The sequence below is a fragment of the Nyctereutes procyonoides genome, unplaced genomic scaffold, assembly GCF_905146905.1.
Source record: "Nyctereutes procyonoides isolate TBG_1078 unplaced genomic scaffold, NYPRO_anot_genome, whole genome shotgun sequence".
NCBI lineage: Eukaryota > Metazoa > Chordata > Mammalia > Carnivora > Canidae > Nyctereutes > Nyctereutes procyonoides.
This window is the reverse complement of record NW_026575046.1, coordinates 17,215,542-17,243,297: the sequence shown is the minus strand read 5'-3', so window position 1 is coordinate 17,243,297 and position 27,756 is coordinate 17,215,542. Positions and strand designations below refer to the sequence as shown.

The 27,756-nt window shown below is 53.0% G+C and overlaps 1 protein-coding gene across 3 annotated transcripts; it reads left to right on the top strand.

Annotated features, from left to right (window-relative positions):
- Window positions 1-1,169: 1,169 nt before the first annotated feature.
- Window positions 1,170-24,209, top strand: GDNF (glial cell derived neurotrophic factor). Of its 3 annotated transcripts, none has more exons than XM_055324819.1 (3): window positions 1,170-1,315; window positions 5,787-5,885; window positions 23,626-24,209. In XM_055324819.1, the coding sequence occupies exons 2-3, from the start codon at window positions 5,813-5,815 to the stop codon at window positions 24,108-24,110; spliced, it is 558 nt and encodes a 185-aa protein (XP_055180794.1). In that variant the 5' UTR covers window positions 1,170-1,315; window positions 5,787-5,812; the 3' UTR covers window positions 24,111-24,209. The 3 variants fall into 3 exon arrangements, with proteins under 3 accessions (XP_055180794.1, XP_055180793.1, XP_055180792.1); XM_055324818.1 differs by having other exon boundaries at window positions 5,787-5,963; XM_055324817.1 differs by lacking the exon at window positions 1,170-1,315 and adding an exon at window positions 5,394-5,491 and having other exon boundaries at window positions 5,787-5,963.
- Window positions 24,210-27,756: the final 3,547 nt, after the last annotated feature.

Here is a 27,756-nt window from a genome sequence, read left to right as displayed (position 1 = left end):
ATTATATTACAACAGCATGAAAATGGAGCCTAGGACTGAGAAGCCGGCCAGCCTCAGAAGCCTTCTTCATTGCCTGCCATGTAATACATGATATGCAGAGCCTCTGACTTCAGCCAGCAGGTATTTGGAGACCGTGTTGGCCCTAGCATGGGGACTAAACTAATGTGTGTTTAGGTCAGAAAGCGAATCAGAAAAGCCACTGCAGGGCACGTCACAGAGTGAGGGCCCTATAAATCCATCCCCGCTCTGCGCGTCCCCTGGCACACGCTCTGCCTCCCTCCGGCCGCTCCACGTCTCTCCGCGCCGTAGTGTGGGAGCGCTCCCGCGCGCAGCTCCTCTCCGCCCGCCGCGTCGGCCCGCAGCGAAGCGGGAGGGCGAGGCCCCGGGAAGGAAGGAAAGCCGTCGACGGGCGCGAGGAACGCCCGGACCAGCCTCCGCCCGACGGAGCGCGCTCCCTCCCAGCGCGGGGCCGGGGGCAAGGGCCGGCGCGCGCGCCGCGGCCAAGTTCAGACTGTCCCCTCCGGCTGCGCTGCGCGCGGAGCTCCGCACCGTCCCCGGGGCGCCCCGCAGGGAGGCGACGCGAGCCCGGGGCGTCTGCACGCGCTGAGCGCTCTCCCTGCACCCCGCGGAGGAGCGCCTCGCGCCACCCACCCGCACGCCGAGCCCCCTCCTCGGGAGCTCGGGCGCCTCCTCGCTGCTCCGCTTTCCCTCGCTCACAGCCTCCTCCCGCCCCCCCTCCCGGGGCCCCGCGCCTCCCCTCCCCCCCCCCCCGGCCCCCCGGCCCGGGCTCTCAAGGACCAGCCTGCGCTCCTGGCGCCCTCATGTCTTCACGGGACTCCCCGCGCCGGTTGACGTGGTGTCTCTATCGGATTTCCAGGCCAGACCTCAGCTCCGGCGGCAGCATCAGCCCGGCCCATCTCGTGCTCCCAGGAGCTGCGCCCCGAGAAGGCGCAGAGCGCGGCCGCCGCCGCTGAGCCGCCCGCCGCGCCCCGGGCCCGCGCAGAGCGCGGCGCGCGCGGCCGTGTCACCCCCCCCCACCCAAGGCAGCGGCGGCTGCCCGGACCTCGGTTTCGGGGGGTGCAGGGCATCGGCGGGGGAGCTGTCGGCGTCCCTCGCCCTCCTCGAGGCGGCGGCGGCGGGAGTCTTGGCCACCGCCTCCTGCGCGCCCTCGCTGCCCCAGGATTGCGAACTCGTGCCCCTGACCTGTGGGGCGGGGCTCTGCGCTCCTGCCCTCGGCCCGGATGGGGCTCCTGGCTGGGACTCGGGGCTCCTGGAGTTAATGTCCAACTGGGGGTCTGCGGAGACCGGATCCGAGGTAAGTGGGAGAGCGGCCCGGGGCAGCAGGGGGCGGATGGCGCCGGGGTCGCGGGCGGGCGCGGCGGCCTGCGGGGCGCGCGGGGCGGAGGGGGCGCGGCTGGACCCCCGCGCGGCCGGGGAGATTGGAAGGAGGAAAGACTAGATGGGACCGAGGCGCCGGGGAGCGCGGGAGAGGAGACAGAGGAGTTGGACGGAGAGGGGCTGGCCCTGCGGGGACGCCGGTCGCCCTTCCACGTGGGCACACATCTCTGGCGCTCCGACGCCTACAGACCCCGGAATGTCCCAGAGGGTCACTTTCCCTCCCCGGCTCGGCGGGGCGCTCTTCCGTCAAGGCCCGGGGCGGTGTGGGTTTGGGGTCGTCTTTGAACCCACCGCGACCAGCTGGACGCGCAGCTGCCGACGTAGGATTGCGGGCTGTGTAACTTACTCCGAGCCTGTTTGCGTCTGTCCTCCGAGGGGAGGCGCACACCCCGGGAGGGAGTGCTGCAGAGGTGCTGAGAACCTAAAAATAGTGGGCTCCCCTCCTCCGGCGCCGTCCTGCAAAGCTACATTCCTCGCCCATTTCAGGACCCGGTTGCTTGCACTTTCCTAACGCCCGCAACCCCGACTAGCCCTGCCCGTCGAGGTTAGGAGAGGGGCCGCCCGAACGGTCCAGGACGTGGGCCTCCGCCTCCAATGGCTCCTTGAAACTCCTCGGTGTCCGCGCGAGGCCACCGAAGTGATTGCTTTAATGAGCTCTTTTCTCCTGTCACTCTGTGCCACCTCGCCGGTGCCACCACCCCCCCCCCCCCGGTGCTACCTCGCACCACCTCTGGGCTGACTGCGCCGCGGTTCGGTTTACCAGCCCCACCCGCTGGAGGTGAACCCTCGTTGGGGAGGGGAGCGGACTCTCGCCGGAACCCCCAGCCCCCCAGGCGCCTCCCTAGGTTGGCGGGTTGGCGGGTGGCAAACCCGCCCGCGGAGCCGAAGTGCGCGCCCCGGCTGGGGGGGGGGCGGCGGGGAGGCTGCCCAACCCCGTGCTCCCAACATTTTTGCTCATTGGCGGGGACAAACACGACTCTTCCGGCCCTGCCGCCCATGTGCTAGAGCTACTAGACACTTTGAATATACATTTAAGTATCCCGAAAAAGAAATGCAGCTTCCGACTTCCCGCACGTACCTCTTCCTGCAAAGCCCTCAGTGGGGGCCCCTGGGCAGCCGCCGGCCGGGACCAGCCCTCGCCCTCACATTCGCTTTGGCGGCGTAGGGGGACCGTGGCGCCTTTTCAACAAGTGTCAGGTGTCCAGGGAGCCCGCGGCGTCCCCAGTCCACTCTGGCACAGGGGTTCGGGTCCCCCGGACCTGAAATCTGGCCTGGGCCCCTTATCAGGGAGATTTCTCCCCAGAAATGCATGCAGCAAACGTCCCTCATTCTTCTTCTTGGGCCCAACAGTCTGGGGAAAGTCAGCCCTCCGTCGGGCTACGACACGAGGCACGCTTAAGAAAAGCAAGACATCTTTCAGCCACCTCTGTCCCTACCCCCTACCCCCCGAGTTACGCCCCCCACCACCCACCCCCCCCCCCGCCTCCCGTGCCTCTCCCTGAGACCTGGATCCTGAAGGCAAAGCCCAAACAAACCTCCCAGCCTGCGAGACAGAGGAAGGTGCGGGGGCGCTCACCCCGGGGGAAGCTGTCGAGGTGACGCGGGGGACCTGGGGGGAGGGGGCAGTCTAAAAGCAGGTTACCGAGAAACCAGATCAGGTGAGGTGGGAAGGGGGAAGCTGGGGAGAGAGGATGGAGGGTGGGAGCCCAGAAAGCTGGAAGGCTGGTGAGCGCCTCCGGAAGTTCCGGGGGGCAACTTGGATTTGGGGAGGACTGTGGCAGGGGCACGGGGCGGGGGTGCTTGTTCTCGGATCTTAGACTTCGAATGACGACGCAGCCTCTCATTCGCGGGGGCGCTAAGGGACTCGGGCGGTTTCTGGTGCCCCCTGGTGCTGGGAACCCAGAAGCGCCCCGCCGCGAGCGGCGGCTCCTGCGGGCACTGGCTCCCCGGGGCGCCCTTTGCGCCGCGGGCCTGGGGACCACCAGGTGCCCGCGCCCGCGACGCGCTCCTTTCTGCGGGGCGCGCGGGGCCCGGGCGCAGAGGGGGGAGCAGGCTGGGGGGCACGAGAACGCGAGCGGGGGCACCTGGCGGAGCTGACCTCGGGAGGAGAGCGTGGGGACCGCACGTGGCAGCGCGTCCAGCAGTTCGCGCGGAGCCAAGGCGGCCGGTTGCAGCAGAAACACGTCCCGCGGCTGGGCTTTGAGAAGGCGATAAAGGGACAAACCGGGAAGCGGCGCGGTGGGGCGGGGGGCCCAGGTGCGCTCTGAGAAAAGCCGCCTCCTGGGACCTCTGGGTGTGCTCGGCCCCGAGCCCCCTCCTGCCCCTCCGGCCTGCAAATACCGGGGACTACAGAGCCGCTCCGAGTGGGCCCGGCCCCGCGGTGCTCGGGGGGAGGGACGCGCCCTGCCTGTCGCGGGGAGGTGGGGGGCGCTTTCCCGGCCTGCGCTGCAGCGGGCACGGGAGCCGGGAGCCTCCTCCCGCGAAGCGGAGTCTTTTCCACGGTTTCACCTCTTTTGCCAGCTTCTCCACACACAATCGAGGATCTCCACGTCCAATTTAAAAAGCTCTGCGTCGGCCAAGCAGGAAAAAAAAAAAAAAAGGAAAACCCCTCTTAAGGCGGAAGGGCAATCTGGGGCCTCTGCCGGTTCCTGCCGGCGGGCACCGCGACTTGGACTGGCGCCCTAGCCCCGCGGCTCCCCGTCCTCGGGGCCGCCAGCCATTTCGCGCGCAGCCTGCAGCTGGCCCCGGGGCGAGCGGGCGGGAGGCCTCGGGTGCCCCCGGCCCCCGCCGGCGCGTCCATTCTGCACGGCCTGGGTGCGGGGGTGCCTGGGCCCGGGCGCCAGAACCCAGAGCCTTTGCTCTCCCCCGGGTTGGTAAACCAGCCGCCGCGGCACGAGCTGCCCGGAGCTGCAGGGCGCCCGGAGTTCCCTACAAACACCCCGAGGCCCACAGCTGCGTAGCGAACAGCCGCCCGAGGGATGGAAAATGCATTCGTCTCCGCGGCGGTGGGAGGCGGCGGCCGAATTAAACGCTTCCCCGGGTGGCCTGCGAGGCAATCTGGGCGGGAGTCCTGGGTGGAGATGGGGGCAGGGCCGCTGGACGGGAGGCGGGTAAGCCCGGGATCTCGGGGCACGATGCTGCGTTTACCTGGAAACTGTGTTACTCTCTCCCATGGAAAAAGTTCAAGGAGATTTCCCTTAGAACCGCATGTGGGGGAGGGAGGGGATCATCAGTTGCATGAATCTCGGAGTTTCCGCCTAGAATTCCCTTGCACACTGGAACCCTGGCACTAGAAAGACACCGGGCCCCACCACAGCGCGAGGTGCCCGGGTCTCCTCCACACCCGCCAACTGGGTGGGGCTTGGCTCTGAGCTGACAGTGCCTTTTTCTCGCCCGCCCCCCAATGCGATTCCGTAGTCCGCCTTTCTAGGGGTTTTGAGGGCTGAGAAGCCCAATGGAACCCCCTCGCCGAGAACGCTGAGCCCCAGCTCCGCACCTTTGGCGCTGCAGGCTCCCCCCTGCTCGTGCGCCTCCGCAGCGTCCGCGGCTGGGTGCGAGCCTCCTGCACGCGGGGCGCTGGGAGCTCGAGACTCTCGGCCCGGGGCGGTGGGGGAGGGGAGGGCTTTGGGGCCAGGATCTGCGAACCCTACAGAAGCTAGAGGGCCTTGGGGTGCATAGCGTGAAGGGTTAAAATTTTCAAGACAAATGCAAAAATACATGCTAAAGCGCTTACTTTATGCCCCCCCCCCCACGTCTTTCATACATTATCTAATGTTCATGACCTTAAGGGGTGAAAGTAGTATTTTCATCCGAGCCGATGCTTTGGGAAGTAACGTGGTGCAGGTGTGCCCACCCAGGCCCGAAGCCCCGAGTCCCCAGCAGCCCGGTGGGCCGCGACAGAGACCTCCTATAAACGAGTGGGAGGAATGAGGCGCGCGGGCGCGGTGGGGGTGCCACCAAGCCCTGCCCCTGCCAGCCGACGGCGGGATCGGGACCCCGGGCAAGGGGTCCCCGAGTTCATCCCTGAAATGAAAAGCTGACCGCTTGCTCGGGTGGAAGGCTGGCTCCCGGGACCCCTGGAAGCCGCCGGAAGGTGGGGGGGGGGTCTCGGGGCGGAGGATGCGGGGTGAGGGCTGCGGGAGTGGGGCGCGCCAGGACCCGTGTCGCCGCGTCGGCCGGTACCCGTCGGCCTGACCCCGGGGCGGGGGAGCAGAAGAGAAGGGCGGCGGGAGGCTGGAGGCCGAGAGCTAGCCGCGCCCCGGGGCGCAGCGGGCCGCGCAGGAGGCGGCGGGGGCGGGGGCGGGCTCGGCAGGGGCCCCGCGCCCCGCGCCCCGCGCCCCGCGCCCCGGCCTGACGCGCGTCCGCGGGTCTGTCCCCCGCCCGTGCAGGTGCCGCCGCCGGACGGGACTCTAAGATGAAGTTATGGGATGTCGTGGCTGTCTGCCTGGTGCTGCTCCACACCGCGTCCGCCCTCCCGCTGCCCGCCGGTAAGAGGCCTCCCGAGGCGCCCGCCGAAGACCGCTCCCTCGGCCGCCGCCGCGCGCCCTCCGCGCTGAGCAGTGACTGTAAGAACCGTTCCCCCCCCTGCCGCGGGCCGCCGGCGGACCCGCGCGCACCCCCGCCCGCACGCACCCGCGCCGAGGCCGCGGACCCCCGCCCGCCGCAGGACAGCGCTCCCTCGCCCGCTGTCTCCGCTTTCCCGTCGCCCAGCGCACTCCCGGTTTTGGTTTTTGGTTTTTGGTTTTTGTTTTCCTGCTTCCAAACCCCTTTATCCGCTTGGGTGTGCCTCGCTGTGCTGGGGCTCTGAAAACCACTGCATTGCCATCCTAAACTGCCCTTGCCCTTGGAAGGGGAGAGGCTGAGGTTTTCCAAACCCGAGCCAGAGTCAGAGAAAACACAGAAGGGGCTCGATTTCCAGGACAAGCATCTGGGCAGTGTCAAAGCTGTTCAGAAAAGTTCCGGTTCTAGAAAGACTTAAGGGTAAATAGTGCTAGCCAGGGGCTAGGGGGGAAAGAAGCTGGAGTTCACACAGGACAGTAATACTGACTCTTAAGAGAACACCATATTTTAAAAAATAAAATAAAAAGACCATATAAATAAGTAAACCAATGAATTTTGTGATTTACCTCTCAAAAAATGTGTTAGGTAGCACTCTATTGGGGCCTCTCAACTAAGGTTTGATGTAATTTGCCTACCTCTCTTCAGAAATGTATCTGTTGCATAAAGCAAGGTATGTGCATATGCTACAAGTTAGAGGTTATTGGGGAAGTATGTAGGTAAGAGAGGGAGCAAGAGAAAATTTGACACAGCCCCAAAATAAAGCAGTAGTGAGCTGTAGTCAGGATGTCACCCCGGCTAAACCGCTTCCGTTATCCCTCTAGCTATTTTGCACTTAAAACAAACAAGTCATATGCAGAGAGAAGCGGCCCAGCAAGTTAGCTGTATGCAAGAGTCCCTCAAACCTAGTGGCCTTGAGCTAAAAACAGTGCAGGAAATGTGATGTGCTTATTTTATGCTTAATTACAACAATAAAGTCATCTTCTTCCAGAGGTCCCAAGAAAGAAGGAGAAATGCATTTTTTAAAGGCAAGTTAAGACTTCAAGAGTGACTTAGAGTTAGAAAAAGAACACGGTTGATCCCTTGAGATGGAAGTAACCGCTCCAGGAGTTTCTGTCGATTAGTTATATAAATTTATTTTTAAAGGCTTTGGTTTCAGCCATTAACTCCCACCTTGGTGTATATAAATGTTTCTCCAGTAGAAACTTAAATTTAAAATGCCCCTTAGTGTCATTGTCTTCAGAATGGTGGCCATGAGAGCTGAGTAAGTGGCTTTTCATTCACTCAAACAGCCTAGGCCAGAGGAAGAGGGACACAGGGTTAGATAATAGATCTCTATCCAGGATGTTCGGGAGAAATATCACTGTGCCTGATTATGAAGCTGATTAATTCATGGAAATTTAATTAGCATATTCGTATCCTGTCTACCTAGGCTTATTTAATGCTGGCTCTTGGTTCTGGCTCCACTTTCTTTTTCTTTTCTTTTCTTTTTTTTTTTTTTTTTTTTGTTTTAAGATTGTATTTTTTATTTGAGACAGAGAGCACAAGCAAAGGGAGGGGGTGCAGAGGAAGAAGGAGAAGCAGACTCCCTACTCAGCAAGGAGCCCAGTGGGAAGCTCCATCTGTAAACCCTAAGATCATGAACTGAGCCAAAGACAGACGCTCAACAGAGAGCCACTCAGGTGCCCTGGTCCTGGCTCCGCTTTTAACTAATTCTGACTTTGAATAAGTTACTTACTTACTTTAGAACTCAGTGAACAGTTACAACCATGCAGTAAGGGGAGGCCTTTCTTCTCCCAAACACCAGTGGCTATGAGATTCCGTCCATGCCCTTCATGGTTCTGCCCTAACTGTCCTCTGGGAAAAAACTCAGGAGAGACCCCCTGCTCACTGGAATCACCCACGGATCTTTAATGGGATACTGATGCTGGGCCTTACCCTGAGAGATTCTGATTTAATTGGTTTTGGGTGTGACTTGGGCATTTGGAAATTTAGATGTTCCCAGGTAACTCTAATGCGTGGTCAGGGTTGAATCATTTGATTATTATTTGATAATACCCTGAGAAAATCTCTGCCACATGTAAGATACAACCAGTGACAGAGCAAGCAAGGTAGCATCAATCTACTAATCAGGGCAGGGTGGGGGTGTGCAAAGGACAGGTGGGCGAAGGGACTTTACTTCCCTTTCCCAAAACCGATGCTAAGTCTTCGTCTTCAATGGACGAGAGTCCTACTACTCTATTTACATTTAAACCAGCAGAACAAACCCAATTCTGTTTTATCTATGGGAAGACCCAATAGATCCTAGAGGACACTTGAAACAGAAACGTTCCCAAAGAGAAACTGAGCTGCATTCTAAGCCAAGTTGACTTCTTTCCAGGTATGTTCAATTCGGTAGCAAGCTGTCGGTGCAGGAAGGCAGCATAATGACAGTGTGCAGACTTTGAACACTCAACCAGTGTCCACATGCTCCCGTCACAGTGCTGACATTTATATCTTGCACTGTACACCGTGCAACTGGTTAAGGCTTATGTAGAAAAACATCAGTCACTAGTTTCATTTGAAAATAGTCCCTCTGCTTTTCAGATACTTGTGACTTAGTGATTGAGTAAAGGCACTCTCCTACGACCTTAAACACTCCTGGCTGTTCAAAGGGGGCCACACCATCCACCCTCACCCCTGACGTTGCGTGTGTTATGCTGCTTCCAGTGTAAATGAAACGGCCAGAATTCTATTCCGAACGACCCAAAGAGAAGGCGAAACTGGCTCACTTGCTTGCCTACAGGTTGGCTATAAAATAAATGGGCTGTGGTTGCCTCCTGTGGCAGCTATGAACTTGTCTAAACTCAAGGACTTGTGGTTTTCCCCGTGAGGGCATCCAAGGGCATCCTTTTCTCTTGAGCTATCTCTGTTCTTTTACTTGCTTTTTGTTGGGCGTCTTCTCCAAAGCGTGATTAGGGCAGGCAGGAGGAATCTAGAAGGTGAAATTAGCAGATGTCATAGCATTATAGAGCTGAAAGTTAATCTTTTCTGCTCCTCATGGTAAAGCAGCTTGTGCAGAGTGCAAGACTTCCACCTTGGCAGGAGGCAGGTGGGCTGAAACTGGGACCAGGGCGTCCCCAGACCACCGAACACAGAGCAGAGCATCTGGTTTTGCTACCTCGGGAGAGAACACTTTATTTGGGAGGAAGGTCTTCAACTAGCCACTAAAACCCTGTTGCAAGAGGTTGTCTGAATTTATCAAAGGTTAGTTCATCATAGTCCCATGCCAGATGCTGGCCATGTATGACACCCCTAAATGTGTGTCAAAAACACAAAGTACATGTAGTTTTAAAATTTGTGATCTAAAAGCATGTATTCATTCAACAAACAGTTCATGTGTGCCTCCGTGTGCCCGGCTCTGTCCTAGGTGCTGGGGAATCCTTGGTGCACAAAACAGGCAAAAGTCTCTGCCTGCACGGAACACACTATCTGGTAGATGCACGGTGTGGTACAATTCGGTGGCACCGTAAACCAAAACCAAATGTGAATAGCCTTGGGCTAAGAAGGCAGCCTTCTTGGGTGACTAGGGGCCAACCCGAAGAAAGATTGAGCATTGTTAAATTATAATTACAGGTAATACCCAATCTATTGTAATACGATGGGATTATATTCCACCAGTTTGGTAGCAAGTTACGAAATTTCCTTGGAAACAATCTTCTAAATCAAGCCATCCAGTTCCCGGGCCGACCCACACAGATCTAGGCATAAACCGTAATATAACTGAAATGTGAGTCACAATATTATTAGGCTAGAGCCTCTTACCAGGGTGCCAGATCCCATAAGTTGCAGAAAGAAGGCAAAGAGCAAGAAATCAGGGAGCCCCCCCCCCAAGCAAGAGTTGCATTTCACAGCATCAGATCAGACTAGGGGTTTGGATCCCATCCTTGGCACATGACCAGCTGTTACTTAATATCTCAAACCTCAGTTTCCTCGTCTGGAAAATTGGGACACTCTTACAACTGTCTCCTGGGGTTGCTGCGAGGGCTAAATGAGATAATGCTGTGTAAAGCCCATGGCCCAGAAGCAAGTACTACAGCTGTTAGTGGCCATCTTCCTCCTTCCCACGGCCCGATGAAAGCCTCCTCCCACCTCATGCTTTCACTTCAGCCTCTGCCAAGACGTAGCTCTACATGGTGGAATTCGGAGCAGCACAATATAGTATGGACAGTGAAAGAAATGCAGGCCTCCACAGGGAGGCCGTTGCAGGCCACGAAGTGTGTTATCTGGTCTGCACTTTGTCAGGCTGGCCTCACCTGGGATTCTGCTCCCCCTGGCTCTTCCCAGGTTTCACACTCCCTCCTTCCCCCCTTTTCTTGAGCCCACGTAGTTAGTTCCTGTGGAATTGTACCACCAGCTTCCCATGGACACGTCAGGGAGACCCTGTTCTCCCACTGAGGAGAAGGGAGCCACGGCAGGTGGACCCTTACGTGTGGGCTGGAGACCACCTGTATTGAGTATTTCTGCTTTAAGTGATCCCTGCTGGATATTTAAGATGCTTAATTTAACTGAAGATGTTCCAGAAACCCAGCAAAACACTTTCAGTGAACTCTAGTAAATGTTCAGCCCGTTGTTATCCAGCAAAGGAAGCTTCTAGAAGCTGGTTAAATGTTAAGCTTTCAAATCTAATGTTACGGGATATAGAATTTGGAATGACTCAGCACCATCTACTTATTGCTTCTTCTTGCTTTACCGACTGTGTCAATGAGCAGTGCTATAATAAAGCACCGAAGCCGGACAGGAGCTGTGCCCCTTGGGATGACACTCTTAAAATCAATAAATTGCATGTCAGACCCTTTCAGGAGGCATGGGTTCCTCACTTGAGGTCTGAGACCGACATCTTACTCTGGCCCCAGTCTGGAGACCAATATCAAACTGTTGCTGTTTAGAGAAATCTATTTCAGGCTTAATTTGGATTGGCCGGTCTTAGGACCTGCTGCTGATCCAGCAGCCTAAGAATTACGCTTAAAAGATTCTGCTTTCACTGATATAAAAATCAAAGCTCTCTGGCCTTTCCTCCCCCCAACATCCCTTTCATCCTTGTTCGTTTAGCACTTAACAGTCCATAGCACCTTCATTCAATTAAAACACTTAGTCTTTAATTAATCACTTGAACTCACTAAGAAGCAAGTATTAAATATCTTTCATACAGTAGGTGCTGCGAGCCATCAAAAAGACAAAATTGCGAACTAAAACAGCTTATAGTCTAGTTATAAAGTATGGAGAGTCAGATGGGTGGGTGGGCGGATTGTTAGACAGATATGTCTACCAAGGGGCTTACATTAGCTGAGGTCATAGTAAGAATTCCCAGCAATGAGGTCACTGGGATTTGGAGATCATAGCAGGAAAGGATTCAGGGAGGAGCGAGGATTTGAGCTGGTACTTGAAAGATGGGTATTAGGAAGGGAAGGGAAGGGGGGAAAGGCACATTCCAGACTAAGAAGAAGCATGGGCAAATTTATGACCATGATATGGGGAAGGGGCAGGTGGTGAATACAAGGAGGAGGCCAGACCGGTCGCCAAGTGCTGAGAACAGGTGGCGGAAGTGGTGTGAAATTTAGGATATCTCCGTAGGTGATACCCAGATTATGAGATGCTGTAAAAATCCAGGACAAGACGGGTTTGCTGTTTTTTGATGGCAGTGGGGCGCCACTGGAGCGTCTCAAGCAGGCAGGTGGCTGTGAGTGGGATCCTGCAGCAAAGCTGTCTTGCTGCAAGAGTTACTCAGGTACGCAGGCTGCTCAGGGGCGGAATCTGTGGCATAGGCATGTTTTTCATTTTGAAGTATTGGGTCCTCATCTTTAAAATGTTTCTAGGCAGAGGCACAGTTGAATCAACCTATTAATCCTCAGGGAAGTGAATAACTACAAATACGGACTGAATATTAAAGTCAGCGTCACAGCACCTCTTAGCTATCCACATGGTTGACTTAGTTTTTAACAAATGAGTTCTATATCTTATCAGAAAATTGAATAAGTTTGAGCTCTACTGGACAGGAGGAGATACCTTTCTCCCCGTTTTATGGATGAAGAAATGGGTCCTAGAGAATTGCCCAAGGTCACACATCCAGTAAGTGGCGAAACCAGAGTTCAGGCCTCAGGCTTCTGTTCTCAAAGCCAGTAGGGGTTCTTGGCTTTACACAGACTGTGCTCCCATATTAGTAGATTAAGCAAACACAAACATTGGCTTGCTAAAAATACATTCACTAACCTTGAAACACAGATTTTTCAAGGAAATCAAAAGAGCAAACTAATAGAAGTAGGGAATATTTAATTTTCTTTAAGCCCTTTTTTAAAAACAACAACAACAAAAAAAGATTTATTTATTTTAGAGAGCACCAGCAGGAGAGGCAGAGGGAGAGAGAGAATCTCAAGCAGACTCCCCACTGAGCTTGATCTCAGGACCAGGAGATCATGGCCTGAGCCGAAATCAAGAGTTGGACATGTAACCCACTGCGCCATCTAGGCATCCCCTAAGCCCTATTTTCATTCCCATCTGGTGGCCGTGGACCTAGGTTATATTATTAATGGCTACTTTGAAGCCCAGACCAGAAGCTTTTAAGGAGGGAAACGTGAATTTCTGTACGGACGCCTATACCGCTGATGCTTGTGCAGTGACAGGGGGCTCCCTAACGTTTGGGGACGAGGTGAGGCCTGCTCGCATGTTTGGTAGGCCGACAGCATTTGGGAGGCCTTCTGGGAGGTACTTGTGCTCAGATCAGTCCCGCTCTGCCCTGGGAAAGGGGGCATTTACATGGGAAACCCTGGGTGACTGCATGAGTGTCCACAGTGTGCAGAGGAGTGGATTTGCATAGACAGAGCTGGGTCACTACTGGGGATCTACCAGTTATGCCACTTTTTGCATGACTTTAATAAGGTGATAGAGATGGAAAGGCATGGTTTTAAAAGTCTTAAAAGTTTTTTGTCTGCAAACCTGCAAGAAAGAATGTTGACAATCTGTTGCACGCTTCTAAGAGGATACCTAAATTTTTTTTAATCAGAAGTGTAATAGTTGTACCGGATGTAACCTCCAGCCCGAAAGGGAACTGTATGTATGCTCCAGACATATTTTTGGTGAAATCTTAGAGCTGCAGATTTAGCTTACTCAATTCATGGGAAAACTATCAAACGAATCCATCCAGATAAATTAACTTTTTGGTCCGAAAAGACATGACTTCATTTCCAATTCAAAGACACATGTTAATGTACATCCGTGACAACCATCACACCTCTGGGTCCTGATCACGTGAGGAATAGATGGGTGCGTAGATGGACAGACAGATAAAGCCCGGGGCCTCGCCGTGAGTATCTGGCCAGACTGAAATACAGAGCCACCCACTTCAGTACATCTTGGTTGATTCGCGTGGGACTCCACAGAACATAGGTCATGGTACAGCGAACACCCATGTATCCTTTACCGAGACTGACCTCCTGTTTGCATCTTGCTTCCTTTATTTTCCCTGAACCACTTGAGAATTAGTTGCAAACGTAGCACCAAATACTTCGGCACGTACCTTCCAACAGCGAGGATGCGACCTGATGTGGCCACAGCTGAATTCTCGGGCCAGGAAGCCCGACAGTACCGCTCTCCAGTAGGTGACCGCGCGGGCCCCCGGCTGTGGCAGTAACAGCCCCGGTAGCTGGTCTCCCGTAATCAGGAGCCTCACGTGGCCTTAGATCCGCTGCCTCTTTACCTTCCTGTAGACCGGCTCCCAAGCCCTTGCTCACCATGGCATAGACCGTTTTGAAAACTGTGGGATGTCTCAGCTGCTGTTTTGCGCACCCCAATCCATCTGGACTTGCGTGACCACGTCCGTGTGGTGAGACTCAGGTAAACGCCTGGGGAATGCTAAGTTCACGATGACGCGGCCTCCCGTCAGGAGCCACGCCGCCCGGCTTGTCCCCGTGGCACCTGCAGGCGCCGCCAGCCCGGGACAGCAGGTGTGCGCGGAGCCCAGCCGGCCTGCGGGCCGCAAGGCTGATGGTCAGCGGGGCCGCCGGCGTGTTCGCGGCCCGACCAGTGTCCCCGGGAGCACGTGTGGAAGCGACCGCTCTGAAACCGCCGCAGGAAGTTCTCAGGCGCCTCAGTTTGCAGACACCGACCGGCACCATCGAGGACAGAAGAGGGCGCGCAGCTGGCCCACGTGTGGGGGCTAACTTGGGGGGTCCCTAGAGAGCACAGGGGAGGCAGCCCCAGCTCCCAGGCCTGCTCCCCTGCCCGCAGGCCAGGCCGAGAGCAGACCGCGGCCCCGGGGCCTCGAGGCCCTCTCCTCCAGGCTCTCAGGGCCGCCCGCGGTGTAGACATGGCTGACGGGGCCACACCGCAGACCACCGCGGAGGCTCCAGGTGCCACCGGCCGATGCCCCGGGGCGCGGAGCCGAGAACCTCCTTCCACTGTGGGCAACGCGGGACTCGCCCCACTTGGAGGGGAAATGGGGACTTCACAGGCTCAGGCGGCCGAGCGGGCCTGGACGAAGGGCAGCCTGAGGCCGGCCGCCCCAGCCCCTCGGCAACCGGCTCTGCAGAGGGCCAGAGGGCGAAGTCAGCTGTTGGGGCGCCGGGGGCGCAGTCGGGTGGGAGCCATGCGCCAGCGGCTCCCTGAACCCTGAGGTGCCAGCAAAGTCCTTCCCCGGCATGGGGCGTGGGGAGCCCCTCCTCACGTGGGCCCAGGAGCCCATCACACGGCCTCCAGGGATAGGGAGCACTTTGACCTGCTCTACTCTCCCATCACCCACTCTCCGCCCACCCCCCAGCGGGCAGGCAGTCCTGGCGGCCAGCTGCTCAGGCGGCCCCGAAGGCCGAGGGGAGTAGGGCGCAGAACCCCAGGGCCCTCTGGAGCCCGGGCCTCAGGCGGGCGGTGGGAAGGCCAAGCCAAGGTTCCTTTGCTGCCGGGTCCCTTTGGAGTTTCCCCTCGAAACCACCCGCCTCTGAAAACAGCGCAAGGGACTAGCTTCCCAAGGGGCTTTTTGTGTGCTTGGTCTTACGGGGTAACTGGCTCACCCTTCCCGAAGGTGTTTGTGGAGGCAGCGCGGGGCTCCCTGCGCGTGAGCTTCCTGCAGGCTGTGGAGTGCTTTTAGCTCACAGCAGGTGTTCACGGATTAGTTAACAAATGGACACCCTGGTGGGTGTGTTTGTGACTTAAAAGCAGGAGAATGGGCAATTTCCCTCCGGGGGAGCCAGGCTGTATCACTGTGAAATTATTAACATAACGATAATGCAGGCCGGACCACATAGGTGGAAATCGGAGCCGGCAATCAGAACCCGAGTGGCGAAATGAATACACTGTCCTGTCTGTCTCTCCTGAGTGGGGACTTTTTGCCTATTTGTATTCATGGAATAATTTCCATTACCCTCACGACAAGTTGTCTGAAGTTGTAGGATGAAAATCCAAGATAGTATAACTAATTCTCACATGTGATGTTGGTCGAAGTAGGTGGAGACGGTAAATAAAATGGCATTTTGATGAGCAAAGTGGCTTTTAAAAGTAGACCCAAGGCTGCTTTTTTCTGTATTCTGAAATGGTTTGCGTTGTAGTTGGTCTTTTTCTTCTGCCTTGAGAGGATCCAGAAATGCTTTTTTGAAACAACAAAACACTGGCGCTTTTATAACGCAAAGACTTTTCAAATAAACCCATGTCATGCCTTACTGTCAACAAACCACTGGTCATGAAGAGAATGCACTGGGAGCTCTGGCAATGGTCACAGTGACTTAGTAAATTGCCTCAACTGGTGATTATTTTTAGGGAAATAGATGCCATAGACCCCTCTTGAAGTTAACCCAACAGCGCCCAGTGACTAGGATGGTCTATCGAACGCTGGGTCGGGGTGGATCCTCTAAAATAGAAAAGCAGGGATAATCATTACCTAATGGGACGTGCGTCCGCAGCCTGGTGCTCAGTGACCTACAGGCTTTTTATTTTTGATTAATTCAAAGAAGTGGCAAAATTAACGCATAAATCATGGCAGATGAGAAAACTGTAGAATTTTTCAGAGTTTCACTGGAATGTTCTCCTGGAATAACACCACACATTTCAGAGGTCACTGAAGGTCAAGAACAAACATCAACAGCTTGCGGGGCAGGATGGAGCCATTTGGTAGCAGTGGCAGTGGGTGAGTCTAGCCTTGTAGGTACGACCCAAACATGCTTGAAGCAGCAAAACCAGAAATGGATAAAACAGAAATTGTAAGAAAATGGCAAGGTTAGGATTGGACTTTCAGGTGATGGAGATGGAAGGCTGATAGCACGTTGGTTTAGTTTGTCCCTCAGAGGTCATCAGCCCCATCCCTTCCTTTATAGGTGAAGACTGCGGTGTAGGGGCGCCGCCTCCTGGGACCTAGGTGCCCTTTCTGCACATCATTTCCCCTCTCCTGCTTAGGGCAGAGGAAGAAGAGGGGTTGAGAGACACTTAGTGGTGATTATTTCAAATGTCACCAACGCGCCGAGCCAGGAGGTAAACTGAAGAGGGTGAGAACTGCTAGACCCTAAAATACCCTTCCGTGGGGCTTCGCAGGGCCCTGGGCAGAATGCTGCTGGGGCACCTGTCAGAGGGGGGCCTCACCCTGACAGAGATGACTGCAAACAAACATGTGGCAGCACTCCCCCCGCCCCAAGACGGAGGCTGGCTGCCCTTTAGGGCCTTAGCACCGGGAAGAGCCCCAGAGAATGGCTGGTTGACCGCAGGAGGGCTTAGTGACCCCCCCAAGGTCGCGAGACTGGTCAGGGACTGGCCCCAGCCTGGAACTTGGGGCTGTGTTCTTGCTAGCTCTGCGGCGACAGCCTCGTCACTTGGTGCCAGAGTGAGTTTGAGGAGCTTCCGGAGATGGGGCCTCTCTGTCTGAACCTGCCACCGCCCTTGGCTGCTGGTTTTCCGGTTTTAACTGGGAAATCGCCAGATCTGCCTTAGAGCGACACGCAAGAACCAGGGCATGGGAGATGCCCCTGGAAGGCCTGGCTTTTCCCTTTTCAGAGACAAGTTACTGTATTCTGTGGGCCTTGGCAGCCTGATTGGAGAATCGACTTCATGTGACTCAGTTCATCCTGAATTTTCCAACAGAAAGTGGATTTCTCCCTGGATGTGGTGAAATCAGCAGATCTTGGACTTGTTCAGAGTAAATTACCACGTGCCTTGAGACTTAAAAAGCTGCATGGTAGTAGCTTTTTTTTTTTTTTTTTTTTTTTTTTTTTTTTGGTACTTAAAAATAAAGAGGTGGCAGGAAGCCCTAGAACAAGGTTGAACTTTAAACCAACTGAATCCACATTTGTGAGTCATGTGGCTTTTTTTTTTTTTAATCTTCCCTGAGCCTCTGTTTCCCAAGCTGTGAAGTCAAGATAGTATGCAGCCCCCCCACCCCCTCGGAGCCTTGCAGGGATGTCGTCGGGCTTTAAAGTTCATGTTGTATGAAAGGAGGCATCTGTCCCACCTTTATATCGGTAGTATTTTTAAGTGCATCACAGAAGCTGTTATTTTAAATATAGAATGATGAAATTTTGTAACATGGAGAGTTTTAAAGTAGCTCTTATAATACTTCAGCGTTAGTGAAGACAAATCATGTTTGGATCTTACTGAAACATGAAAGTAATGGGTTCCAAAGACTGACAGGAGTTGGGAATTTCTTGAGGAGTTCTCTCAACCATGCAGACTGATTCTGTTCATGCAGACATGTGTGTGCGCATGTGTATGCACACATATATGTGTGCCTATGTGTGCATGGATAGATAGCTAGAGCCTCTGTTTGTCCTATACATGCTTGGTCTACCGAGCACTTGGTACTTTACCAGGGGTCCAGGTGGGTAAAGAATATCAGATCCGATATTCCACCCCCAGGACATCTCTCCCTCGCCTCCTGTCTGTGAACAGCCTTTTCCAGGAGGCTCTACCTGTGAGGATGGGCTGCCCAGCACCTCAGCGGCCCCGGGCATGGCTTTCTGAGGCCTTACACCCCAGCCCCACCAGGGTCTAGCCCACCCTGGACTAAGGCCATCTGGGCACCGGTTCCAGATGCACCTGTCACCTGTGTGGCCTTGGCTTAAGCAGGCGCTCAGCCAGGGTCCTCCGTGTTTTAAACCGCTGCCCTTCTAATGCAGAGCAGCTGGCTGCCTTCCAGGGGAGTCCAGAGGCTGGCCCTCCGCCAAGCAAGAGATAGTCGGGCCCTTTCTCTGGGGCCCCTGCCTCCTGGAGGCTGACTGACCTGGGAGACAATTCCTCTAAGGGGGGGTAGTGTGGGTGCTAGGACCCAGTCCCCTCTTTTCTGGAGCCCTCAGAGCCTCAGAGACCTTCCCTCCGTCCTCAGAGCCCACTTGCTCTCTTCTCACTGCTTTACAGACAACCCTGCGCTGCCTCCCCTTTGGGCCAGTGGGCTGGAGACAGGCCGAAGGCGAGGCAAGGACGACGGGGACAACCTGATACGAATATAAAATGACCCCTTTGATTAGAATATAGTTAAACTACTGCTTTTAAGAGAAATCTAACATTTAGGAGACTGGTCCACTGAAAGCCAACTCCACTAAGAATTTTGAATTCGGTCCTTCTTCGTTAGGCTGTTACAAGGAGTACTCGGAGTCCTTACCAGTGTTCCTATAAAAACTCGATTACCTTTACAAACTAGTCAATATCCCCGTCCTTTGTTCCTGAGGTGACTTTACTGTCTTTGCCCATAATCGAGGGAGGGGCAAGGTCTCTGCTTTGAACGGTTTGTTCCCAGAAATATTCCCCCAGTACAAGGTTTCATTTGTTTAAATAACGCTGTTTATACAGAGGACACATCAAAGTTAAAATATTTTAAAGAGAATAATGCCAAAATATTTGGTTGCATACTGAAGGATCACTTAAATGCATCTGAGCATTTTGATTTTTCAAGAACTTTAGCTTTTAGATGGATATGTTTTGCTGAGACATATCCTCCAAGTGAGTCTGGGAAATGAGCAAGTGTTTGACCTATTTTTTAAAAATGATGCTCCTCTTCTGTGGTTTGCAAGTGTTTTACTATCAAAGTTAGTACTAACGAGGCCTGTTTGTATGGCTGACATCCTGCCAAGCTCTTTATAGGATGAAGAAGAAAGTGATATGCCATTAAGTTTTAATTTAGGGAACTAATCCAAACCCTAACCGCCCCCCTTCTTTCCCTTCAGCTCTGTGAATTCTTGGAAGATACGGCCAGCTACGGGCTTGCCAGGGCGCGGGGTTCGAGGCCTCTGCAGAATTTCTAAGGACAGGCACAGAGAAGCATATGGCTCCCCATGCCCCCGAAATGCCTCATGTTGATAAATTAAGGCGCCTCTCTATAAGTGAACTTGGTCAGCATCAAAAGGCCTGGAATTAGGAATTTAGTTGGAAGAGACAGGCCAGGCCTATTTGCTCTGTGGTTTGGAAAATATAATGTTACCCTTTTCTGGTTTCCAAAATTCATGTCCATGTAAAACTTGCAAAATAAATATTTATTTTTTGCTCTATTTTTCAAGAAGGAGAAGAAATGAAAAAGGGAAGGGGGAAGAAAAGAAAGACCCTTGGGCTCAATAAGAATTGCCTACGGCCTGAAACCCAGGCTTCAGTAAATATTTCCATATTAACAATCAGGCATGAGGGGGATTTTCCCATCAAAGGAAAAGTTCTTATTAGCTATACCCTTCGGTTTAACATTGAGCATTTATTGACTGCTTTGCAGGTTCCTGTAAGCCTTTTAATTCAGGATTAATAATCTGTTCACCACCTTGCCCAAAAGCATAAGTGGGTGGTGCATTCACACTGCTACGCTCAGCACCCTAAAAAAGCCAACTGGAATTTAAAACTAAGGAACTAAACGTTCTTGTAAGAAAGTATAAGTATGTCACAAGCATTATTTAGGACGGCTTATACTAAACATTTATTTGCAATTTATCTGAAATTCAAATTTAACAAGGTGCTCTTTTATCTGGCAAGGAAAACCAATGGACAAAAAGCCATTCAGTCAAAATGTTATAAAAAGGAGGGAAAAGGCTTTTTGGGAACTTTGAAAGGGTCAGGCAATAAATAAGAACATTATATATGCTGATTCGAATTGTTGTTATAACTGTAGTAATCTAAAAGTACGTAGTTTACTGTTGCATAAATTAATGAGTCTCTAAACCAGTGTTAGTTTAACTTTTACAACTCCAATGTTTTCCCGTGAGTTTATGTTAAGATTATAGTAATGTTTCATCCTCATTTCTGATTAATCTTCAGTTGATTCTGAATCGGTTTTAACTCTCTATGTCCCCAGGTTCTTAAGTGACTGATCTATTCAGGAATTCTTGAATAGAGGGTGTGTAGGGGGGTGGGGGGCCTCAAGTAAGTGTTCTTGTAAAACAAAGGGTCTTTGGGGGAACATGGAGACATTTTCTGTATTTCAGTTAAATATATATATATATATATATATATTTTAGAAGTTCCAATTTCAGTTTTTTGAAACCGAGCACACCTAATTTCCTCTTCAGAGCTTCTTACTGAAAAAAAAAAATCATAAATAGCACAAACAGCTCATTCCTCAAAATAAACCAAAGTGATTTAAAGGTCTTTGTGTTTTAAGAAGGAAAGAAAACTTCTTAAGAAAGTCCAGTTAGAAAGCGGTTGGTTCGGAGGAGGTGAGTAACTCAGTTCCCTCCCACGAGGGTCCCCCTGAGGGAGGCGACCCCTGCCTCCCCTGCCCCCCCCCACCTCCCCTTCCCAGACTCCAAGTGAGGCGGACAGTGAGAGAGAGCAGGTCAGTGCTGCCCAAAGCCTACGGGGAAAGTGGGCCTGCAGGTGAATATTTCACTCTCAGGTGTGACATGACGGTGGCACTCAGGGCATGGCCGCTTCCTGCGGGACGTGGGCTGTTACCCTGGAGTCGTTTATTTCATTACGGTGTGGTTGCCAACCTAACCCAAGTGTCCCCTTGAAACACTGAAGACTCCTTCTTCTCCCCTTTCAAAGTGCCATATTTCATTCAAAAATCATGGAGGGCTTCCAGGGACCAGACCCTATTTTAAGCCCTTGGATCCGCTGGTGAACCAGCCAAGCGAAGGTCCCTGCCTCCTGGAGGTGACTTACTATCAGAGAAGACAGACAATAAATAAAAAACATAAGAAATAAGTTGCACAGTGTTTGGGAAGATAGTATTATGGTGGGGGGCGGGGAAGGGAGGCAGGGGGTCTGGACGTAGGCTTGGGGACACATTACATTTTCAACAGGGAGGTCAGGATGGGACTTGGTGGAGGGGGCATTTGAGTAAAGACTTGAAGGGGATGTAGGAGTGAGGGGCGACTGGGTGCCGTGCAGGAACAGTGTTACATGCAGAGAGGGAACAGCCAGCCCAAAGGCTGAGTTCCTACTTGTGTCTGATCTGTGGTTCTCAACCCAGGTGACTTTGCCCCCAAGGCTGTGTGGCAACAGCTAGAAAAGGGTCCGGGGATACTCCTGGTGTCTCCCAGCCAGGGATGCCACATCGTGCAATGTGGGAGGACAGCCTCCCGCAGCAAAGAATGACCCTGCCCAAAATGTCAGTCAGGCTAAGGTTGAGAAACTGTGTGTGTGTGAGAAACAGTAAGGAGGCCAGGAAAGCTGGAGGAGAGACAGTAAGGGAAAAGAGAAGCAGGGGCACCTGGGTGGCTCAGCGGTTCAGCATCTGCCTTTGGCCCAGGGTGTGATCCCAGGGTCCCGGGATCGAGTCCCACATTGGGCTCCCTGCGGGGAGCCTGCTTCTCCCTCTGCCTGTGTCTCTGCCTCTCTCTGTGTGTGTCTCTCATGAATAAATAAATAAAATCTTAAAAGAAAATTTAAAAAGAAAAAGTAGAAGAGAAGGTCAGAGGTAACAAAGGTTGGATGAGAAGGGGTGGCTAGGTCAGGTGGGGCCTTAGGCCAGGGTGGACTTTGGCTTTTGCTCCAAGAGGAAATGGGCAGCCACTGCAGGGTCTGGAGCAGAGAGGGACATGACCTGCATTTACAGTTTAAAGAGTATTGCTCCCGCTGCTGAGTGAAAAATAGACTGAAAGAGGGTAGGGAGCTCAGAACTAACCCAGACAGAGGTGCTGGGGCTCAGACCAGGGTGGGAGCAGCTTCGTGACATCCAGGCACCGGACCTATCCAGCACCAAATCCAAGATCTCAGACCACGAGGTGTTCTGGGGAGCCCACACAATCTCCACTCTCTTCATTGCTATGTATCCTATATTATATATATTCTATATAATCTACACCGAAAGATCAGTGTCGATCAATAGACCTTTCACTTGATCAATAGATATTGTTAAGTTGCCTTAGCTGGATTTTGTTTTATGCAACAGGATACCTTACCTTTGTTTTAACAATCAGCCCACCACAAAACAATGTCACATGGGTTAGGCACAGAGGAATCCTCTGCTTTACCATAGTCTTGGCAAAACACATTCACTCTTGCCCACAACTATTTGAGGTATCTTTGTCTAAGCCACATACACCCCTAAACTTGCTAAATTACCTGAAATTGGGAAAGGGAAGCATAAAAGGCCTAGGACCTAATAATGAGGGGTTTGAATGACTTTCTCCTTTTAGAAATGTATTAAATTGTTCAAATAGTTGCTCACCTCTTACTCGATCAGCCAAAGCAAATGCTGCAACAGAGCCGGAACCCCCAAGGATTGGGAATTCACACCCTAACCCAAGGTTCTCAAACATCTGAGAAGCAACGCCCCCTTATTCCTCTGTGTGATCTCCCTAAAGTGCCTATCTGTTGTCCTGTGTGCAAGCAAAGGTCCCAGGGGTCGTGTGGCAGCCCGCAGCAGAGGCTGGCCTCACTCCACGAACAGCGTCTCCTTCCATTTACTGCTGATACGTTTAAATGTCTTCTTCCAGTATTGCCATTTTTTTTTTAAGTCATTCTGTTCCACGGAAGTGGTAGTCTCTCTGTTAATGAAAAGTAGGCTGTTTTCAGGAAGCTTTTAAGGAACTTTTAACATACAGATGAAGTCATGAGCTTTTCATTTCTTTTATCAAAATAATTGTCTTCCCACCCAGCTGCCCAGAGGTGTCAAGAGGGGGAAAGTTTCCAGGGAAGAGTACTCGTTATTCCGGGTGAAAGCAGCAATGTTGGAAGACTTCCCGCTCTAAGATAATCCCTTTCTCACCCTCTAAGGCAGGGTTTCTCAAACTATGGTCCGCGGGCCACCCACCCCAGACTTCATGGAAAATGGAGATTCCCTGGTGCCTCCCCATGCCTCCCCCAGAGGGTAGGCCAGGAATCTGCATTTCAGTGAGCATCCCAGCCCCTTCCCGGGCGCCCTCCATCTGGGAGCCACTACTACCTCATAGTCTTGGCCAGGACAAGGCCTTCAAGGCCCAGCCTGCTCCCAGCCACCGCAGCACAGGCTTGTTACAAATGCCCGATGTGACAAACGAGAGACGCGCTGCTGAGGGTTTGTGTTGCGCAGGGAAGCGTGTCACCCGCCGTGCTGGCCTCCTCTTTGAATTGGATCCTTTTCCTTCTGTGGAGCCTTGGGTGCCTTGTAGCCTCTGTGCTCGGGGGGAGGGGGCGCACTGGGCCTGGCCGGCCGCTGCGGTGGCTGGGGGTCCCCCCTAGGCTGACCTTCGGAGGCACTTGGATAGAGAAACTGCTCGAGACCATCCGGTCGCCTCATGTGACCTTGTCTGTTTTCTCCTTGAACAGCAAACGTGCCAGAGGACTATTCTGATCAGTTTGATGACGTCATGGATTTTATTCAGGCCACCATCAAAAGGCTGAAAAGGTCACCCGAGAAACAAATGGCCATGCCAGCGAGACGAGAGCGGAATCGGCAGGCCGCGGCCGCCGGCCCGGAACATTCCAGGGGGAAGGGGCGGCGAGGCCCGAGGGGCAGAAACCGGGGTTGTGTCTTGACTGCGATACATTTAAACGTCACTGACCTGGGCTTGGGCTACGAAACCAAGGAGGAACTAATTTTTAGGTACTGCAGCGGCTCCTGCGACGCGGCCGAGACCATGTACGACAAAATATTAAAAAACTTATCCAAAAGTAGAAGGCTGGCGAGTGACAAAGCAGGGCAGGCTTGCTGCAGACCCATCGCCTACGATGACGACCTGTCGTTTTTAGATGACAACCTGGTTTACCATATTCTAAGAAAGCATTCCGCTAAAAGGTGTGGATGTATCTGACTCCGGCTCCAGAGACTGCTGTGTATTGCATTCCTGCTACAGTGCAAAGAAAGGGACCAAGGTTCCCAGGAAATGTTTGCCCCGAATGAAAGATGAGGACCAAGGAGGCAGAGGAGGAGGAGGAGGAAGGAGGAGGAGGAGGAGGAGGAGGAGGAAGGCAGCCGTTGGGGGAGCCTGGTAGAGGGAGATCCAGCTACGGAGAAGCGGACGGGAGTGGAAACAGCCACCTGGACCCTCCCGGCCGGCAGCCCATGTCACCAGAAGCTCAGGGCTGGTGTCCCCGGGTGGGTGTTTCCTCCCACCCAACAAGCCCACCGTGGCCCGGCGCGGGCGCAGTGGCGGATGCACTTGAAACCAAGCCAGTGTATCTCCTGTGGTTTCTTTTCCCTTGTCTGGAGACACCCAGGAAACGGGAATCCTGGGGTCGTTCCTTGTCGTGACGTTTCACTGCTGAAAGCAAGAAAGGTTTATTTTTCTGTCACTCAGCGGAGACATACCCCGGAGAGGAGGAAGAAAAACGAAAACAAAACAAAAAAGCAAAGACACAAGAGATCGTTACCTTTGAATTTGAACGTTGAGGCCCGAGGTTTGCTACAGCCAGCAGTTTTTGTGGACGGTCGGTGATGGATTTTGAACATGGTGCGTGGGGTGGGAAGAAGTTGGCTGGGAACCCAAAAGTTGGTCCTCAAGACTAAAAACAAACCTGAAGGTATTTCCTTTGTGTCCTTGGAAACAGGAAACCAGTTGTGGTTTTCGGCAGCATTCTTGCAGGAGAGCAAGTGGGGAAGGCCCCCAGCTGCCCCGGGGCAGGGGGACCCGCCGGGCCTGTCGGTTTACAGAGAGACAGATGTTACATACCCCCAGCTCCGTTTATGCATGGTCACCAGTGACCAGAGAAGCTACTCGATGCAATGCATCTGTTTCAGATACAGAAATATAGAGAAGATATTTATTGAGATTTAAGTTATTGTTATTTATTACCGTTCACTAATGAGTTGCTCTTTTTTTCCTTTATTTATTAAAGTTTCTTTTCAAAGGTGCCAAAGTACATGTGCTCGCAAAAATGCAAAGAAAGGTGACAAAGGAAATTTTAATTGGGAACAAGGGTCCATGCTTTTCAAAGTATTAAAAAGTTTCTCGCTAGGCAAAAATCACTTACTTTACCTTTTTTAAAAGCCCTCCTTAATCTCCCCGATTTCAGCTTCTTTCCTATTTTTGTTCTTGAAAAATGGGACGTGTCAGAAGGAGCGCTTCTAACAGGCCCCCTTGGGGAGCCCGCTGGCACTGGTTTTACTTCCTCACTGCCCCATGGCTGAGCAGATGTGCCTCACACCCCCCTTCCTGTTGTATGTAGCTCTCACTCCCTCCCACATGTATCTATCTACGATATGCATTACCGTATGTATGAGGGGTTACATCCCTTTTAGTAGGTAGTCCTGGATTCAGTGTTGACCTAAAAGTAAACTAAAAATCCTAACAGGTAGCCACGGTTCTGCCCTGACTTGTGGAGACGCTTCCTCCATCCTTCCATCCACCCACCGTCTTCCAGGGAAACATGCTCGTGCCCAGGGCAGCCAAGGAGCACGTTGCCGGCCTTCCAGAAATGGGATCTACCTGGTTGCCATAAAAGCCCCTTGGCTGTCACCTTGGGGCCACGGTGGCCGTCCCTGTCAGAAGAAGGTGGCCCAGAAGGGAGGACGAGGAACACGTGTCTGGCCCAGCCACATCCACACAGCAAGGCTCATACGCACAGTGTCCTCCTACCTGTGTGCTGACAGCCTCTGGAGGGGAGGCGGCGTAGGATGGGAACGAGCCGCTCACACGAGCCCCGGAGCTGGGTTTGCCTGGCAGCTGAGCCCCGCACGATGCACTGGGCCCTATGTTAGAGTTTGTTGCGTGTCTCATAAAGGGATCTTTATCAAGGAAATCATCTATCGCTACCCGAGTGGCCATTAGCCCTAAAGTATGACAGATTTAGCAACGAAATGACCTACTGGCCTCCCTCAAATAATCATGTTAATTTTGCAAAGTAGCCAAGAGGCAGCATTTACCAGACATCCCTTCCCCTAAGCCCCAAGCTGGCCATCATTCTGTCCCTGTCTTTTCTGCTCCCTTGCACAACTTGGAAATAAAGGGAAAGAACACCCGAACAACACCCCCCCCCCCCCCGCCTTCCATCCTGCGGCCACCGTGGGGAACTCGCGGAAGAGCAGCCTGCTTAAAACAATGACAGACCCACCTGTCTGGTCATTCGTGAAGCACAATTTGACGCAGCCCCAGGGGCATCTGTCGGGGTCAGAGAATCCTGGCAGATTTGGTGGCTGGCGGCCCCAGGTGTCAGCCTCAGCTCCCCGATTCCCATGGAGAGTCCCTGCTCACGGGGGCTCTAGGATACAGCAGATGTTGATAACTTGTTCCCAGCATCACTTACACATCACAGGCAAGTTTTAACTGAAGCGAATCACTCCACCAAATCCACACAAGGGTAAAGTTTGTGATTTTTTTCTATATCATTGCGATTACCATCTGATCCGGTAAGGAGTGCACTTCTTTGGAAGTTCTGACTTCTCTGATCTGTCTCAGTCGTTTGTGTTATACAACCAAAGTTCTCTACAGACTTTATTTTTGTACAATATCATTTTGTAACTTTTTACAAATAAAAACTCATTTCTATCGCTCCCTGTACTTCTGTCCTTTCTCGTGTGCTGGGGACCACAGCTGGCCCAGGCGGCCATCCCTAGCGTTCACATTGGCCAGGCCCTGGGCTAGAAGGCCCTCCCCTCACCAGCACACAGCCCACAGTTTGGCCAATGGCCTTGCCCATCAGCTTGCCACAACCTATCACCACCTAAGTGAGAAAAAAACATGAAAAATTGTTCCTCACTTATTCAACCCGTACTTGCGGTGCACCTACACTCAGCCAGGTACTAGTCCGGGCACCAGTCATCCAAAACGTGGCCAAAACCAAAACTCTTTGCCCTCTTGTGGTTGATATTTTATTTTAGTGGAAACAGACACTATTCAAAAAAGTAAAAATAGGTAGTGATCCAGGCATGATAAATGCTATAAAGAATACAAACAGGCTATTATAATGGGGAAAAAATGGAGCCTGCTTTAATTAGAGGTGACATTGAGGCAGGACTTAAGAAACAGTGCCAACAAATAAAGAGCATCTTGGCTTTTGCCCCGAAGCAGGCAAACGCTTGGATGGAGCTACCACTTTGCACAACTTTGAGTGACATCATTCACATCTGTTCTGTATGACAATGTAGCAGAATCCCTGGAGTTGGCACAATTGGTGGCCTTTTAGCTTAGTGTATTCTGTGGCAAGAAAAACACCAAAGAGAGGAAATGCCAGTGCCCCGGGTTGGGAAGGAGAGCATGCTTCCTCCTCGGATGACACACACCCTGTGTTATGTCACAGGCAGCCTTGTGACTATTAAAAGGTAGCCTTGTGTGGCGTTTTAAACCCAAAACAAAATTCTGACACTCTTAAACCTCATTCTAAGTGTCTGCCGGCTTCGGTTTTCCAACAGACAGCATTTATAGCAATGCCAGCCTTTGCCTGAAATGCCCTTTCCTTCCTGACGCTGCTGGGCCCCTGGCTGGGACTCCGTGGAGTCTCCGGGCCCGGCATTTGGAGCCC